Source organism: Clinocottus analis, unplaced genomic scaffold, assembly GCF_023055335.1.
Source record: "Clinocottus analis isolate CAN_PGR_092001 unplaced genomic scaffold, fCliAna1.0.p SCAF_17, whole genome shotgun sequence".
In the NCBI taxonomy this organism is placed as follows: domain Eukaryota; kingdom Metazoa; phylum Chordata; class Actinopteri; order Perciformes; family Cottidae; genus Clinocottus; species Clinocottus analis.
The window spans coordinates 13161147-13176532 of NW_027175898.1; the positions used below are offsets into that span (position 1 = coordinate 13161147).

The 15386-nt window shown below is 45.8% G+C and overlaps 2 protein-coding genes across 7 annotated transcripts in view; one reads left to right on the forward strand and one right to left on the reverse strand.

Annotated features, from left to right (window-relative positions):
• Positions 1–469: 469 nt before the first annotated feature.
• Positions 470–13107, forward strand: alms1 (ALMS1 centrosome and basal body associated protein). Its single transcript, XM_068580726.1, has 18 exons — positions 470–587; positions 1687–1867; positions 2125–2245; positions 2360–4247; positions 4482–4641; positions 5060–6157; positions 6265–6380; positions 6756–7797; positions 8077–8196; positions 8969–9124; positions 9694–10592; positions 10730–10847; positions 11088–11309; positions 11435–11676; positions 12036–12201; positions 12409–12466; positions 12664–12763; positions 12858–13107. The coding sequence occupies exons 1-18, from the start codon at positions 573–575 to the stop codon at positions 12900–12902; spliced, it is 6747 nt and encodes a 2248-aa protein (XP_068436827.1). The 5' UTR covers positions 470–572; the 3' UTR covers positions 12903–13107.
• Positions 13108–13228: 121 nt separating this feature from the next.
• The window catches only part of dctn1b (dynactin 1b), a 32143-nt gene continuing 29985 nt past the window's right edge, over positions 13229–15386 (reverse strand). For all 6 annotated transcript variants that reach the window (XM_068581170.1, XM_068581165.1, XM_068581171.1 and 3 more), the window contains one exon: positions 13229–15311. In XM_068581170.1, coding sequence (XP_068437271.1) covers positions 15174–15311 — 138 coding nt within the window. In that variant the 3' untranslated portion in view covers positions 13229–15173. The remainder of the gene's footprint in view (positions 15312–15386) is intronic.

Below are 15386 nucleotides of genomic sequence, written 5' to 3' on the forward strand. Positions count from 1 at the left end.
AAGGAAAAAAAACAACCTTTTAACGCTCTGCGTTTGTGCTGTCAAGGTGCCAGTGCCACATATAAGTTACAGCCAAACAAATATTATGTTGTGCTATACACTACACATGATATACATATTAAAAATAAATCCAATACACAATTCAGAGATGTGTGAAACATAGCAAAATGACAAGCTTATTATGCTTTAGAACGGCCAGCACAAGAAGAGGTTTAACTCTGTTTTATTTCTGGGGAACTAAAGAATCTACAGGAAAACTAAACAAAACTACATGTTATAATATTCGGTGACATTTGAAAATTATGGCAGAAACTTGAAGGGGGCAGGGTGGACTCCCACCATTTTTTTTTTAACCGGAATAATGATATATCTTTAAACGCGAGCGAGCTATCCATCTGTTTAATAGACGATCTTTTGCGATCTCCAGTTCAAATCAGCCACATCGCTCTCGCGCTCTCTGCCCTCCCGCGCTAGTTTCCGGGTTTCCCCCCTCTCTTCAATTCCTAGCAACGCTTCTTGGATACGTGCAGGAGACAATGCGCTTACCGTGAGGGATCAATAACAACAACAACATGGAGCTCCGAGAGGTAATTTACATAACTTTAACTTTATTCATGTTACGAACATTTAGGGTGTGTCGCATTTTATGTTGTCCGTGTCGATCACAGCCGGTTAATCTGTCTCACGTCAACGTGGATCTAACCAACGCTGTCCGTTGCTAACTGTCTTTTTTTCTGAGTCGTTAGCTCGCAAATTAGCCGTCTGGAGGACAGACGGTCAACACAACGTTAAAAACTCCTTTAAAACGGTATCGTCAGATGTAGTATTGCGCGTTCACACTTACTCAGATGCGAGTTGCTCTTGTGAGCAATCTGTATGGAGGTCATTCAGGTCTCAACAAGCTCACTAACCTGTTGCTCGCAGCTTGAGTTGCCATAACCTTTTTGCTATGCTTCTCAACTAACGCTATATGTGATAAATATAATAGATAGTCAAACACCGCATGGGAAAGTTACTTATTTGGTGTATATGTAACCATTTCCATAAAAGGGCATTGTATTAAATTGCCTGTCCTTTAGCAGCATTTGACCGCTTTTAAAGACTTCAAGTTATACATCTCGTTCTTACTATAAGAGGTCAGCTAAACAGTGTAATTACAAGAACAACAGCATAGTAGTTCACAAGCTGTACTGCAGGATGTGACAAAACAAACAACAGGTGTTTGACAAATATTGACAGATATATTTGCATAATCAATAATGTCCCATAAAGTGTTTACATTATGTTCTTTGCCATCATATCCAAGCAATTGAGATTAGTTTCATGTACACTTTATTGATATAGCAAAATAACATAATATTGCTTCAAGGGGTTTTACACTCTGTAGAACATGACACTGTCTGTCCTTTGTCCCTTGATTCAAATATTGAAAGAAAAACTTTTAAAATGGAAGAAACCTCTGGAAGATCAACAGAGCATATTTCCCTCTTCCAGGATCGAAGAGACATTTTACTGGATGAATCAGTTTGTGCAGCACCTCTCCACCTCTAGAGGCTACAGAGTTGTTACTATCATTTGTTGTTTTTACCCTCCAGAGAAACTGTTTATAATTGATCACTCAGCTGTGTTAAAGGGCAGAAGAGGACAGTCATAGTGAGTCACGTTGTTTGTTGATTTGGTTCACAGAGGGAGGCGGCGCCTCCTCAATCGCCAGTAGATGAAGATGCGAGTCAGTCTGTTGGACAAACATCCTTAAATCCACTGGAAGCTCAAAGTCATAGACATGCCAGTCAGACCCAGAGGCAGCCCAGGCTGGAAACAGATGGGTGGGAGCCTCAACAGCCACGGGGGCGTTCTTTACAGTCAGGTATATGCATTGAATAAAACAATGAATTTCACCCAATCACTGAAAATATAAACAGTAATTTATGTTATGTATGTATTTCTGTCATTTCATGATATGTGTTATGCATAATTCATAAGATTGGATCTAATGATAAAGTTGAGGGCAGTGATTCCTTGCATATAACAAAATATAAATGTGTAGGATTTATACTGCAGTTGTAATTTGTATCTCTGTTTACGGTGCTTGTGAGTAACCTTCAGGATCTTCGTTGTCATCAGAATTTCAGGACAGTAACTTGTCTCCAGCTCTTTCACTGTTGCCTTCAAATTCTGGAATGGAACACCACTTCACTGAATATTCTTTATTCCAGCAAAGTGACAACGAATTTGTCCCTTTAAGGTAAAAAAAAAGATGGATTAAAAGACAGTTATTTGTGCTTTGGACACATTTTTCTATAACCTGTCATTTGATTGTACAGAAGTTTCTAAATGTATTTATTACTTCTTTTTAAAGGGCGTACCCTGACATTTCCGTGGCATCAGAGAGATTTCACTTTCCACCTCAGGATCTCACCACTCGGGCTTCTGAGTGTGGTTTACTGTCCCAGCACCTTTTGGCCCAGGCGACCATCCTGTCTGAAGGAGTGATCAGCTGCTGCTCTCTTTCCCAGCACAGTCTGTCACTAATAGAAAAAGACAGACGAGAGGAAACAGTTCACTCCCCACCGATTGCCACCGCTGACAGACTGGGAGTAACATCCAGACATGATGCCAGTAGCAGAGAGAAGGACTTTGAGATGCTCACTGACCCTCCAGATAAGCCAGTGCGACAGGCTGCTGAAGATGAGACATTTTTTCTGAGTAAGGATATTCCTGCCCAGGATCTTCTGAAACTCCTTCAGAAAGATATTGGCATGCTAAGCAGCAGCAGCAGTAGTGCTGTTTCCTCCACCTCAAAGACCTCTGTGAAGGCCGCTGCATCTTATGCCAAACAATCTAAAAGCACGAAAGTTTGTAAACCAGCAACTCACCAAAGCATGGTTCGAAGAGAAGGTCCTCCGGGGGCAGCTTCTCTTCCCGAGCAGCAGAGGCAACAACCCGAGAAAGATTTATACCCTGACCAATCACGAACCCTGACGTCTGAGGTCTGTAACATCACCACCGGGCTCCGTAGCACTAAACCTGATGACAGTAGTGATGTGTTGCTCAGAGAGCTGCTGTCGGATGCAGAGAGGTGCAGCCGCCTTGAAGCTGGATCTAAAATCCAACAGTGGAAAAATCCAATATCACCCGGTCAATCTGTCACACCATATCCCACAGGGACGTCTGAAGGCAAGCAGAGCGTGACCAGAACAAGTATGGGTGGCCTGCAATGGACAGTAGGGTTTTCAGCAGGAGTCGAACGGGGTCACAGAGAGCAAGGCCTCTGGTTCTCAGGGAACCAGACAGAGATTGATGGGTCCTACCTTGGTTTCCTTCCACAGTCTCAGTCCACTCCGGGAGTTTTCAAGGCTCCACACAAATCTAGCGCCAAGGCTAAATTAGGGCAACTTGCTGTCATAGAATCTAATAATAACTCTTATCAGTCAAACATAGCGATCTCTCCACAGCCAGATGCCACTATGGCTGATGTCTATCCCCCAGACAAAACAAATCAGAGCCAAGAGGGAGCTACCTCTGCAAAAGTCCAGTCTCTCCCAAGTCTCAACTATATGCAGAAAGTAGACGCTTGGAGGGCAAATCAGAGTTCAGGCAACCCGTCACTATTTGATAGCTTGGCACTACAAGGGTTTTCTGGCATCTCTCCTAAAAAGAAAGCTTACCACGCGGTAGCTGAGCCCCTGAATCACATCCTGAGTCAGCAGGTGATGAGTTTACAACAGCCTGCTGTTTCAAGTGCTGTCAATCAGAATGTCCCAGAGAGCTCCTCCCCAGCTCCCTCTGGCTCTCCTTTACGAAGAGGGGAGGCGGTGGGCAGTGCTCCAAGTGACACAGATAACACTGGGTCTGCAACGAGACCCTCTGCCTCACCCTTTGGCAGGTCACCGTCCCAATCCTCTCTTAGCACCGTCGTCACGTCGGTCCAGAAAGATCGGCTGAAAAAAACACCTTCAGAAGAAGAGGACAGTCCGATTCAGGATGATGTCCGTCATCAGCCGAGCGCCACAGTTCAACTTTCGCCTCGCCCGAGCCTCGATCTTTTCAGCGACGTGTCTCTTGATCGAGATTTGACACACTCAAGTTCCCAAGATAGTTACAACAGTGGAAGGAAATTAGAAACCGGGGCGTCTTCTGTTGTCAGCCTGGAGGTCGATAACTACGCGCCGCACTGGACTTCAAAACTATCAACGCCACCACCTCTGCCCAGGACGCAAGAGCTCAACATTGAAGAGCGAATTCCGGTAATTGAAAAACTGTAAATCATATAAAAACAAGCATAGGATTTTGTAAAAATACGTTTAAGACTGTAAACTTATAAGTTGTTAATGCAAATATAGTGTCAGCAGAGAATACATTAAAAGATGTCACAGTTAATTTCATTCTTTGTGCAGTATGTAGGATATTTGGGTGAAACATTGTATAATTGTGTAGATTGGTATATACCTGATTCTGATATTGTATTATTTCTCTTGCAGTTGTATCTTCGTAACCTGGGTATTGACCAGTCTCCCTCAACAATTTTAACTCCATTCACACCCAGAGGGCCAATCAGAGAGCCGGAATTCTCTCCCACTGATCTCTGTACAATTAAAGGATCAGTTGGAACACCAACCAAGAGCACCCAAACCTCTGAAGGTACTTTTGCAATAAATGTTCTGAATAAAAATATTTCACTCATATTTGAACAGTTTTAGTTGGGCCATAAAAATCTGACCAGTGCAAACAAGTTGGGTTTGTTGGGCTGAGAATGAAATATCTAGGAGAGTATCTAAGTAAATGTCATTACCGGTAGTCCATCATGCACTGCGTAAATATTCATATTGTACGCCTGGTCTTAAACTAAGTTGTATCTGTTTAAATTCAACCAATATTTAAAACACTTCATTTTTGAAAGTTGTCTACTTTTTGTTGTTACACATTTAATTACAATTTGTATTTTCTCCACTTAAAAGATGAACGGATCATTTTAACAACTGTTAATTGGTAAATGTACTTTTATTCCCAATATGAAGCAATAGGACAACAAAAAATACATCTCATATTGTATTTTCAGGTGGCAGTCCCCATAAAAGAGAGTTTTCAACGTGCAGCATTCTGTCAGTGGACTCCAGCGTATCCATACCCTCGAGCCTGGACAGTCTTGGTCCAGATGTACCCGTCCCAGACTGGACCATGCGGGCTTCCTCTTTCTCAGACACAGAATCTCTCCGGTGTAAACGTAGACTGAAAACCTCCTCCCTGCCTGATGAAGACTCTTCTTCTTCCACCCAGCAACAGCACCTGGAAAGCAGCTTAACCAGCAGCCACACTACCATCCAGCTAGGAGACTTGCAGTCTCCCTCGAAAGCGAGCCGTAGTTTGGAGCAAAGTGCAGAACGTTCTACCGTCAAGTCCGCGACCTTGTTGGAGATCCGCAAACTTCTCTCTCAGTCGGAGAACATGTTGTCTTCTGAGGCTTCCTTAGCCTCCCCTGCAGCGTACCGTCTGCGCTGTGACAATGACGACGTCTTCCGCTCACTGAGAAAGAAAACCAGCGGGCTCCAGCGCTCCTTATTCTCCTCCTCCTCTGACACGGAGGATCCCAGAACTCAACGCGCTCTACTGTGGTCCGGGTCCACGTTGGACTCCCTGCTGACCTCGGAGAAACTGAGAGAAGGCTCCATTGGTCAAGAGAGTATGACTTCTTTGGGCCAACCTAATAATTCATCCACACAAGCTCCTGTGACTGCACCGGCAGTCAGTGCATACAGACGACCACAAGATGGCGCCGTCGGTAGAGGTTCAGGGCTGTCCATCGTCCGCTCCCAATCAGCCAGGCGGGCAGAGCCCGAGGGCTGCAGTGCCGCTCCCCCCGACAGCACAGTCCCACCGCAGCCGGCGGGCATCACACCTTCATCGGTTTTGAGCAAACACCAGCTTACATCCACTCCTGAAGAAGCGGGGGAGGGAGCACACAACGCCCTGGGAGGTCCTGAATGGAGCAGCCCGTCCTCGCCCACCTCCGAGGACAACGATCAGGGCGTGATGAGTGATGGGAGCAGTAGGAGCTCGCTCGCAATCAGAGTGGTCAAGTTGCTGCAGAGTGAATCTCCAGCCACAATGGTGTCCAGTGCATCCAGCACCACTGACCAAGAGGAGAGCAAAGCCAGAGGTAGGAGGATTCACACTTTCATGTCCAAGTTGCTTAAGTTCTCATAGTTTATTGTAAACATTCAGATATAAATCATCTGCACGAGCATAATAGTTTGCCTGTTGCAGAGTGGATTAAGCTGAAGCTATCGGGACAGCAGTGTGAGCCTCTGGAGTTGGACAAAGAAGACCGAAAGAGGATTGAAGAGATCAAGAGAGAGCTGCTGTTAAAAAAACCCATGCAGGTAAACCACTGCTAAATAGCTCTTTTTATTATAAAACATGTATAAAGTACTGTAAATTATCAATAACTGATGTTCAGTATGCCATGTCATTCCCCTTTTTAATGTTTTGAATATTGACAAAAACAAATTGTTGTCATTTCAACGTCTGCCCTCAATCTCTGGACAGTACGCGTCTTATGCTAAAGGTAACGGGAATGTGGTGTCAACGGATGCATGTCAGACTTTTGGAAACATTAATAAAATATGTTTCTAGAGCAATTTTGCAGTGCAAAAGGTTTCCTTTTGGTGTTGGCAGCTCATGATTGAATTCACAGGATGACATAAACTAGCTGGCTTTCACAGTTTGAAACCTTTACATGTTGCTTCACCTTTCAGAGTCTGGCCAGCACAGATACAGAGAGCAGTGCAGCGTCCAGTGTTCGAGCGCTAAAGTGGCCGGATCCACCTCAGCGAGCGGCGTCCCCCACTTCCCTTGGTGACCACAACAACCAGCCGTCCCAGACGCTGCAGGGCCTCAGCATGAAGCTCTTTGGCTCCAGTGCGCAGCTTCAAAACCCTCTTCGCCCGGATCTAGAGGCTCGGGTTCAAGAGATCGCAGCCAGAGAAAGGGTCACCCTCCCTCGGACAAACCTCCAGGCCCTCACATCTATCACCATCACCAGCTGCAGGCGCTCCTCCTCCCCGTCTCCTACAACGTCGCCTGCGCCTCCCCTCAGTCCAGCGCCGGAGCAGCTCCACCAGGCTGAGCTCTCCACCAGAGCGGCGGAACACCCGAAAGAGGATGAGGCAGCCAGGACGCCGGCGTTGGTCTTTGAACCAAGCCGTGACCTGACTCCTCTGTCGGCGTCAGGGAATCTGAAGAGACGGGACACTGCAGGAGGCCGGTTGGAAGACCCTCCTCGACCCTCGCTGGGTTTAGGTAGACAGGACGTGAATGCTGAAGCCGACAACACACAATCTTTCAGGCAAGATGGCGACTCATCTGTCCAGGACGGCTCTGTTTCTGGTGCTACTCATGACGCCAAACAGGCCAAAGGTTCATCCACATCTAAACCGGCAGCCACGACGAGTCACGTCTCACATGTCCATGTCACTCTGTCCCCCAAGGCCGCTATTCGCAGCGCGGCCATCGCTGTCCACTCCAGTCATGCTACACCGCGACCACGCGAAGAATTCGTCCCCCTCAGACACTCTTCTGCTACCAGCAGTCCGGACGAAGGAGTCGGTTTGTCCAGTCCACCAGAGTGGCACGACACCAGAGAGACAAAAAGACAGCGGGTGCCTGAAAGAGCCGAGACGTCCACCCTGTTCAAAACCGCTGCCCCTCAGGGACGGATGACCTCGACATCGACATGGTGCTTCACACCGCGTCACAGAGCTGTCGTGTCACAAAGACCTTTCACTGCTGAAACACCAGGTAGGCTTGATATGAGAAGACCTTTTAGTTCAGTAACAGGAGGATTTTACCGTTTTATAGTTCAGTTCGTAGCCCATCACTATTCTGTTTATCACACTATAAATGAGGGCTGAGTTCTAAACGAGAGGATGGACGAGAATAAGTACGTTTATGTGTTTTATGATATTTGCTTCGATGAGGCTACATGTTCTGATGCTGCATTAGACCATAAGTTATCAACATGGCTTTTTTCTACATTTTCTGTGATTTGGTAAAGATGATTTCTCACCTTCCCGACAGCAGTGCCTGTTCTGTTACCGTATAAACCCCATGGAAGTCAGGAGCTTTTCTACATGCCTCAAACAGAAGCTGACGTCTTCTCCGACCCTTCTGAAACCACTATGGAGAGCTCTCACCCAGGTACATCCCTCTCAAGTACAAGAGATCACATTGAACTCTGGTTGTGTTTCCACTCTATTACAAAACTCCATAACTCACTGAAAGTCAGTCTGAGTTTTTAGATCACAGAGATGAAAAAGGGATTTAAATAAGGGTCTTACAGGTAAAATATGAGGCTGACATTGACTGATAGAGTTAAGTGAGTGGCAAGCACTCTACAGGTCCATTCAACTGACGCTAAACTGTGCGGGGGAGTGAATCATATACTTACTTAATGTACTACACATTAGTAAATCAAATAAGTTAAATCATAAAAATATAAAAAAGACAAAGGGCTCTTGTGGAAATAACCTGACTGATTCTTGCATCGTGCAGCTGTCACACATCAAATAGTAGAAAAGGTCATGAAATTAGTTTTTATAAATCCAGAGAATTTATTTGCCAGTCGAATGCGGAGGCTCTGCTCTCAGTTCCCCGGTTGCCTGTGTGGGGAGCAGCTGGTCTATTGTAACCGACACCAGGCGGAGCATTAATTATTCATGTTCAGGGGCAGAGGGAGACAAAGGCAGAGCAGGGGCCCCAGCACAGAGACGGAGGGAGAGAGGGGACTGCAGAGACCATATCTTTGAACATCTTCTGTTCATTGCGAGCTGAAAGGGGGGAAAAAAATAAGAGTCCTCAACGTTTTCCTGCAGCGTTATTCACCTGTCATCTCAGAAATGAGGACAATCTAGTTTTACAGTCTCATGAGCAGCACCACCATGTAAACGGACACTTTTGTCTTTGACACCAGGCTCGGACGACGCTGTGTCCCCGTGCTTCAGCAGCGAGGTCCTCGGGCGCAGAGACGCCGGGTTTGACCGCGGAGTCACCATCAGACACTCGGAGGGCATCTACAGCAAGAGGCTGAAGACGACCACCGTCGAAATGCACGAGCCGGGACGCAGAGGTGAGCCGAGCACGTATAAAACAATGCAATCGTTATTTACATATTAAAAGAAACAAACCGTGTGAATAAAGATTCATTATGCCGCTACCAGCAGACTGTTTTCACTGAAGTAAACTTCTACAATACATTTTTTTTAAATATCACAAACGAACAAATTCAACCACTCAACTTAATGTTCAAATATATTTTTTTGGCAAATTACCATGAGATATATTTAGTTCAATATATTTCTACAGTACATTATACATAAGAGTATGCTCTTAACTGTGTCACTCGCCATCATTTGTCATTATTAAATCAAACCTTTAATGATGTAGACAAGCCTCGCAGTCTGCCATTAGACAGTGTAAGAGCTGCAATGCATTCTGGGGAGGTTGAGTATATCCGGTACGCTCACGTCTCTTATTCAGACATTATTGCTAATCTAGTTTACGTCCGGGCATTTCTTGCTGTCGCAGAAAGGGAGAAAAGCACAGAATAACCCGTTCCACCCTGACGGGGAAAGAAAGCGAGGAGAAAACTTTGACACATTCACAAGGAACACCTGTTATTGTGCTCTCTCCTCATAGGTGCCTCTGTAACAGATGGAACCTCACAAACAACTATGTCTCAAGCTCCAAAACCATCTCCTCGGGCATCGGGTACCAGCGTGCCTTTATTCAGCACCCAGAGAGCCTCCAGGCGAGACCAGGGGACCAGCCCAGTGCAGTTTCCTAGTCCTGGTCAACCAGAGCGACGCCGTGTGAGATTACAGCCCGTTCACGTGGACTACGACAAGGCGGGCCAAGTCTCCGCCCCCCAGACGGGAGAGGAGCTCGACCGGGAGAGGAGGGACTCTCTCCTCACCCTCCCTGCCGCCCGGCAGAGCAGCAGCCCTCTGGACCGGCTGTGGGAGAGGTTCTGTGATCGGTGGAGCCTGGAGGAGTCCCGACCAACCAGCGACAGAGACGCATCACTGCTGGAGCGGCTGGAGCGCCTGTCCCGTCTCATTCATAGCTCGCGGGGTACAGACGCGTCAGAACTACAGGAAGGAACGCCAGCCAGGAGAGGAGAGGCTGTTGGAGAGCTGAAGAGGAGCGTAGGTTGTGAGGCCAAAGGAACGGAGAGGAAAGACAGAGGCGACGCCATCGCCCTTCAGGTCCAGACGACGCCTCAACCCACAGATGACGACAGCCGGCGCTCCTTCACCTCCGGCTCCTCCCAGAGTGAGCACCTCTGCCCCGCGGACCGAGACGACTCGGAGACCTTGTCCACCGCCTCCGGCTCCACGTCCACCGTGGACACGGCGCGGCTCATCCGGGTCTTCGGAGCCCACCGAGTCCAGTACCTGAAAACGAGCTCCGGCCTCAGTAAACTGTACGGCACCATCAACAAGCAGAAAGAAGGGAGGGAACAGCGGAGAGGAAGACACAAAGAGCTGCCTCACCTCATCACACTTCTAGAGAACGCCGGCACTGATGAGTCCGCAGTAAGTACATCTGCATTTAATTCCAGATGTATTAGAATAATCATATCTATATATATATACAGTGACATGTGAATACAGTGACTTATTTCACGTATTGAACCGCTCTAAATGTTTTGCCACTTCATCTTCGCCTTTAGGTTGCGTCCGATTCTCCGACATGGACGATCACTCCCGGCCTCCCGTCGCCCCGCGGCTCCTCCAGGACGCTGGCGGCCAAGAAGGCCGTGACGCTGGTCAGCAGAGGCATCCAGGCAGGTCAGTGCAGCAGAAGAAGAGCTACTCGCTAACATGAAAGAATGAGTCAAGTAATTAGTTTATTACATTTAATCCACTTTACATTGTAATGACATGGATGTAAATGTTCTGGCGTTAGCTCAACGGCTAAACTGTAACCGGGGAATTTAGTTTCCCCGTTTTGAAGTTGAGGTGTTTTTTTTTAATACTTTTTAAAGTAATTCTTGAAAAGCTTCTTCTCGCTGCTTTCTTGTTCCTCAGGCGACCTGGAGCTCGTCCGTAACGGGAGCCGCCGCCACGCGAGAACAAAAGATGTTGGGACCACTTTCCCTTCGCCCGGTGACGCCAGAACATCCCCCCAAGTCTCCTCTTCCTCGTCCAGCTTAGAGCGAGGAAGAGGAGAGCGGAGGAGCCCCTCGAAGAGTAAGGGGTCACAAAAGAGGAGGAAGAGCAAGAGAAGCCCACCAAAGAGCTTCCCTGAAGGTACGTCAGACTACAGGTTTGGTGCCTAACTGTCGCTGTATGTACACGGTATGTTTCATGCCAGAGTAAAGCTAAATGGGTGTTTATTGATTTGCTCTGGTTTGAACTTTCCTGGTCCTTTCCAGGTGTTTCCTGGTTCATCTCCGTTGACGGCCTGAGGTCCGAGGCGAGGAAGGAGAACCAGCCAGAGGAAGAGGAAGAGGAGTCGCCGTGGAGGCCGAGCGCCGCCTGGTTCGAACTGTACAGCAGAGCTCAGCCATGGAGGGAAGCGCTGAGACCGAGACCAGTCCACGAGGACGGGAACGAACACGATTCAGATCCAGGAGCCCAAACCGTGTCCTCTGGTCTGGCTCGCGTCTCTCTTCAGGTCAGTTTGTCTTTTTCTTCCCAAAGCGTCGCCTCACAGGCTCTTGTTTGGGCAGAATGTTTATTTATTTCAGGGAGAAACAGGAAAATGTTGTTTGTGATGGGAAACCTTTTTTTCTGGTTCCTGCAGTCTTGACTTGTCGTGTACATGTGAATAATTAAAACAACTTTTCCAAAGTTATCAACTTGTTCAAATGGTTTTAAGATTAATTACTTAAGTCTGTACATTAAGGGTGGTTGTTGCTACCATATTATTGTTCTGAATATCTAAAGATTCTCTATTTTTGATATTCAAACAATCAAATCTTATCGATCCTTCTTGTGTTTTTAAAACATGCATTATCCTCTCTAATCCCGCAGGAGGCTCTGGAGATGCGTCGTCCAAAGTTCATCTCTCAGTCCAGGCGGAGGGTGAGTCGCCTGGCTCTGCAGGTGGAGGAGAGGAAGCTGCAGGAAGTCTTCATCAGAGAGAGAGACGAACACTTCGGCTGGCTCGGACAACAAGGGAGGATGCCGAAGCCCGCAGGTAACCGGCAACAGACACCAGCAGGGAAGCGAGCTCACGACTGGAGACTTGATCTCTGTTGGTTGTGTTTCTGTCTCACTGCTACATGTTTTATGTATCCAGATAACGGTTCCTCACAGTTTCTGCACATGCGTTGTAAAAACCCACACTTAAATGTTTTATTTCAAAAACTGGACTGATGTGTTTTTCTCTCTTCCGTGTGTTCAGGCCCCGCTCTGCTCAGGAGGGCCGTTCCCAGAAAAGAGATGATACAGAGATCCAAACGGTACGATTTTCATTTGCTTTAAACACATTTTTCTTTTTTTATGATTTATTATTCTAATGAAAAATAGTAAGAATCATTTGCAAAACTTTAGTTGCGACTGACATTTCAAATGCAGCCGTTGTATTAAATGTTATTAAATGATATGACGACAGTTCTTTTGTTGAAGTCAGATTACCAAGTTTCACTGTCTTCATCAGGATTTATGAGAGTCTCCCGGAGGTGCAGAGCAGGAAAGAGGAGGAGAGGAGAAAAGCAGAGTATCGATCTTACCGGCTGAACGCTCAACTCTACAACAAGGTGCAACACAAACTGATGTTCAACACAAAGTCGAACAAAAATGAGTCCGACGCTTTTTCTAAAAAAGCCTGGTTGCTGTTTTTCTGTCTTTCAGAGGATCACAAACCACGTCCTGGGCAGAAGAACCGCCTGGCAGTGAGCAAACCAGTTTTAATGTAGAATAAATCAATGATGTGAAAGCGTTTTTATACCATTTTTATAACAAAACTACCTAAACTAACTAAAAGATACTTTTTATTTATTTGCGGTGAAATTGTTTTAGTTAATATTTGAAAGATTATGTAGAATTCTACTCGTTATATACAAATATTTTTACATTTTTGTACTTTTACAGTGGAATGTTTTAACTCGTTAAAACTTGAAAATGTGTTTTAATGTAAAAATAAAAAAACAAACAAGATTCTTTTAACGTTTTTCTTAAATTGCATGCTTTGAATGGAGACAGTGAAAGCCGACAAAGATACCTGGCGTTAATGTCTTTATTGATGGGTTATCGGTTGTGCAACAGCAGGAAGCCACACGAGGGAAACGGGGAGACGAGTTAGACGAGCTGCAGATCAGCTGCACGGATAAATAACATAACCAATAAATTAATGTCTGCATTTCCCCTCTTGAGCTCCAGTCGTGTGGATGCCCATTCATTAAATTAATTATAAAATATAACTTCAAGTGATGACAATACTGTGTAAACATAGTCTAACAAATCAATAATGAAACAATTAGCATGAATTAATAAACTAAACGCCTTTTAAAAATCAGCCGTGGCAAACGTGGTGAAGAGAAACAAAAGATTCTTTGGCAAAGATGAAGTTTTGCTTGAAACGAGGTCTAAACAAATCAAACGTAAGGCAGGCGACCGCTCTCTCGGAAGAAGCTTGAAAACAGCAACAGGAATCTCAGCAGAAATAAAGTCATACACACATTTCTGGATTTTTGTAATTCAGCAACTTTACCAGCGTGTAAAAAACCAAACTACTTCCAGGACTTTTACACCACAAGTGTAATAAATCATTTAAACCATGATGCTTCATTTAAGTTTTTTTAAATTAAAACGTGACAAATCTGCAGAAGCAAAATAATTGTATCCGTGTTTTACACAGTAAATCCCTCGAGGTTAATCAGATTTTCTTTTCTGTGCCGTCGCGGTTTCAATGGAACCACAGAGCGAAAACATGAAATCCTCGACGTTCTGCTTGCATCCGACATCATTTGCTCGAATCATTTTGTCATCAAAACGTCAGCGACGTGAAGTTACGTTCCAGGGTTTGGTTCTCCTCTGTGGTTCCATCGGCCACTCGGGACTTGAAATATGTGCAAAAGGTCTCTTTGATCAAACCGCAGTAAAATAGCAACAATTTCTCAATCGCGTAATCCTTCTTTCCCTTTAGACGGTTACGTAATATAAAAAATGGAGCACACGACAGGGACACCTCATTTAAAAGTACAACACACAGTCCTGATGCCTCTAATACTGTGTAGCTTCAACAGAGTAACATAGAAATGGTGTTCTGGCCTCATATAAACCACAACGTGCAGCGTCCACACCGAGGAGCTTCATAAATATTCACTACACGACAAACACAATCTGTGAATCTGGGCAGCATGCAGCAGTGCAGTTACAGGTATCTCTTCCTTTTCGGGCCATAAAACTAAAAGGAAGCCTCACCCAGTCTTTCATTTACAGTATTCAGGGCTGTAGTGGAGAAACATCCGTCTGCTCCAAATCACCTTGAAAACAAAGTTCAGTCTCATTTGATTTTTAAATTGAGATCAATGATCAATAATCTGAAAGGTCCCACTTTTGTCATTGGGAGGTTTTACAGACGGGAAAATCTGATGTTGGTAGTTTCACTCACTAAATGAATATGCCGTTTTCCTGATTTTAAGAGGATTTTGCTAAAATATTTTTATAACTGTAGTTAGGCCTACAAGTAGTGGTTATAACAATTCATCTCCAGATTTTAATCTTGTGTTGATAAAATGCTAAAAAACAGTGAAACGTCTTGAGGGAGTGACATCTTCAGATTTCTTTTGAACCCCCAAAAAGATTTTCAGTTTACTGTTATAAAAAAAAACAAAAAAAAACAACAGCAAATCCTCCAATTTCAAAGCAGAACGATGCACTTTGGAGTGAAAGGATCACAAACAGCCCAGACGAGGCCTCGTTAAAACCGACCGAACAGCTGCATGAAATCCAAAGTGACCTTGAGATGACGCTGGTCTCAAACTACAGCCCCGACCGTCACAGATCCACTTCCTGCCGGTTGTGATCGCTCCACGACTGATCAGAAATACCTCCTGGTTCGGCCCCTTGAGTGGAAACCAGGCTGCCAAGCTGTCGGGCGGTGGTGGTGGTGGCGGCGGCGGTGGTGATGGTGGTGTTGGTGCAGCGGGCGGGATCAGGTGGAGTTTAGGTCTGCAGCAGACTGTGGACTCTCTGCAGCTGAGCCTGCGACAGCACGAGGCGATGGACCTGCTCCTGGCCGCGGTTACACGGCACCGTGACCCGACCCACCAGCACCGTGTCGCCCTGCTTCTCCTCCTTCGCCTGAAGACAAGAACAAAGGGTTCAGCACCTGGATCCCGGTGAGATCCTTTACACGCCTGAATTATTTTAGCTTAT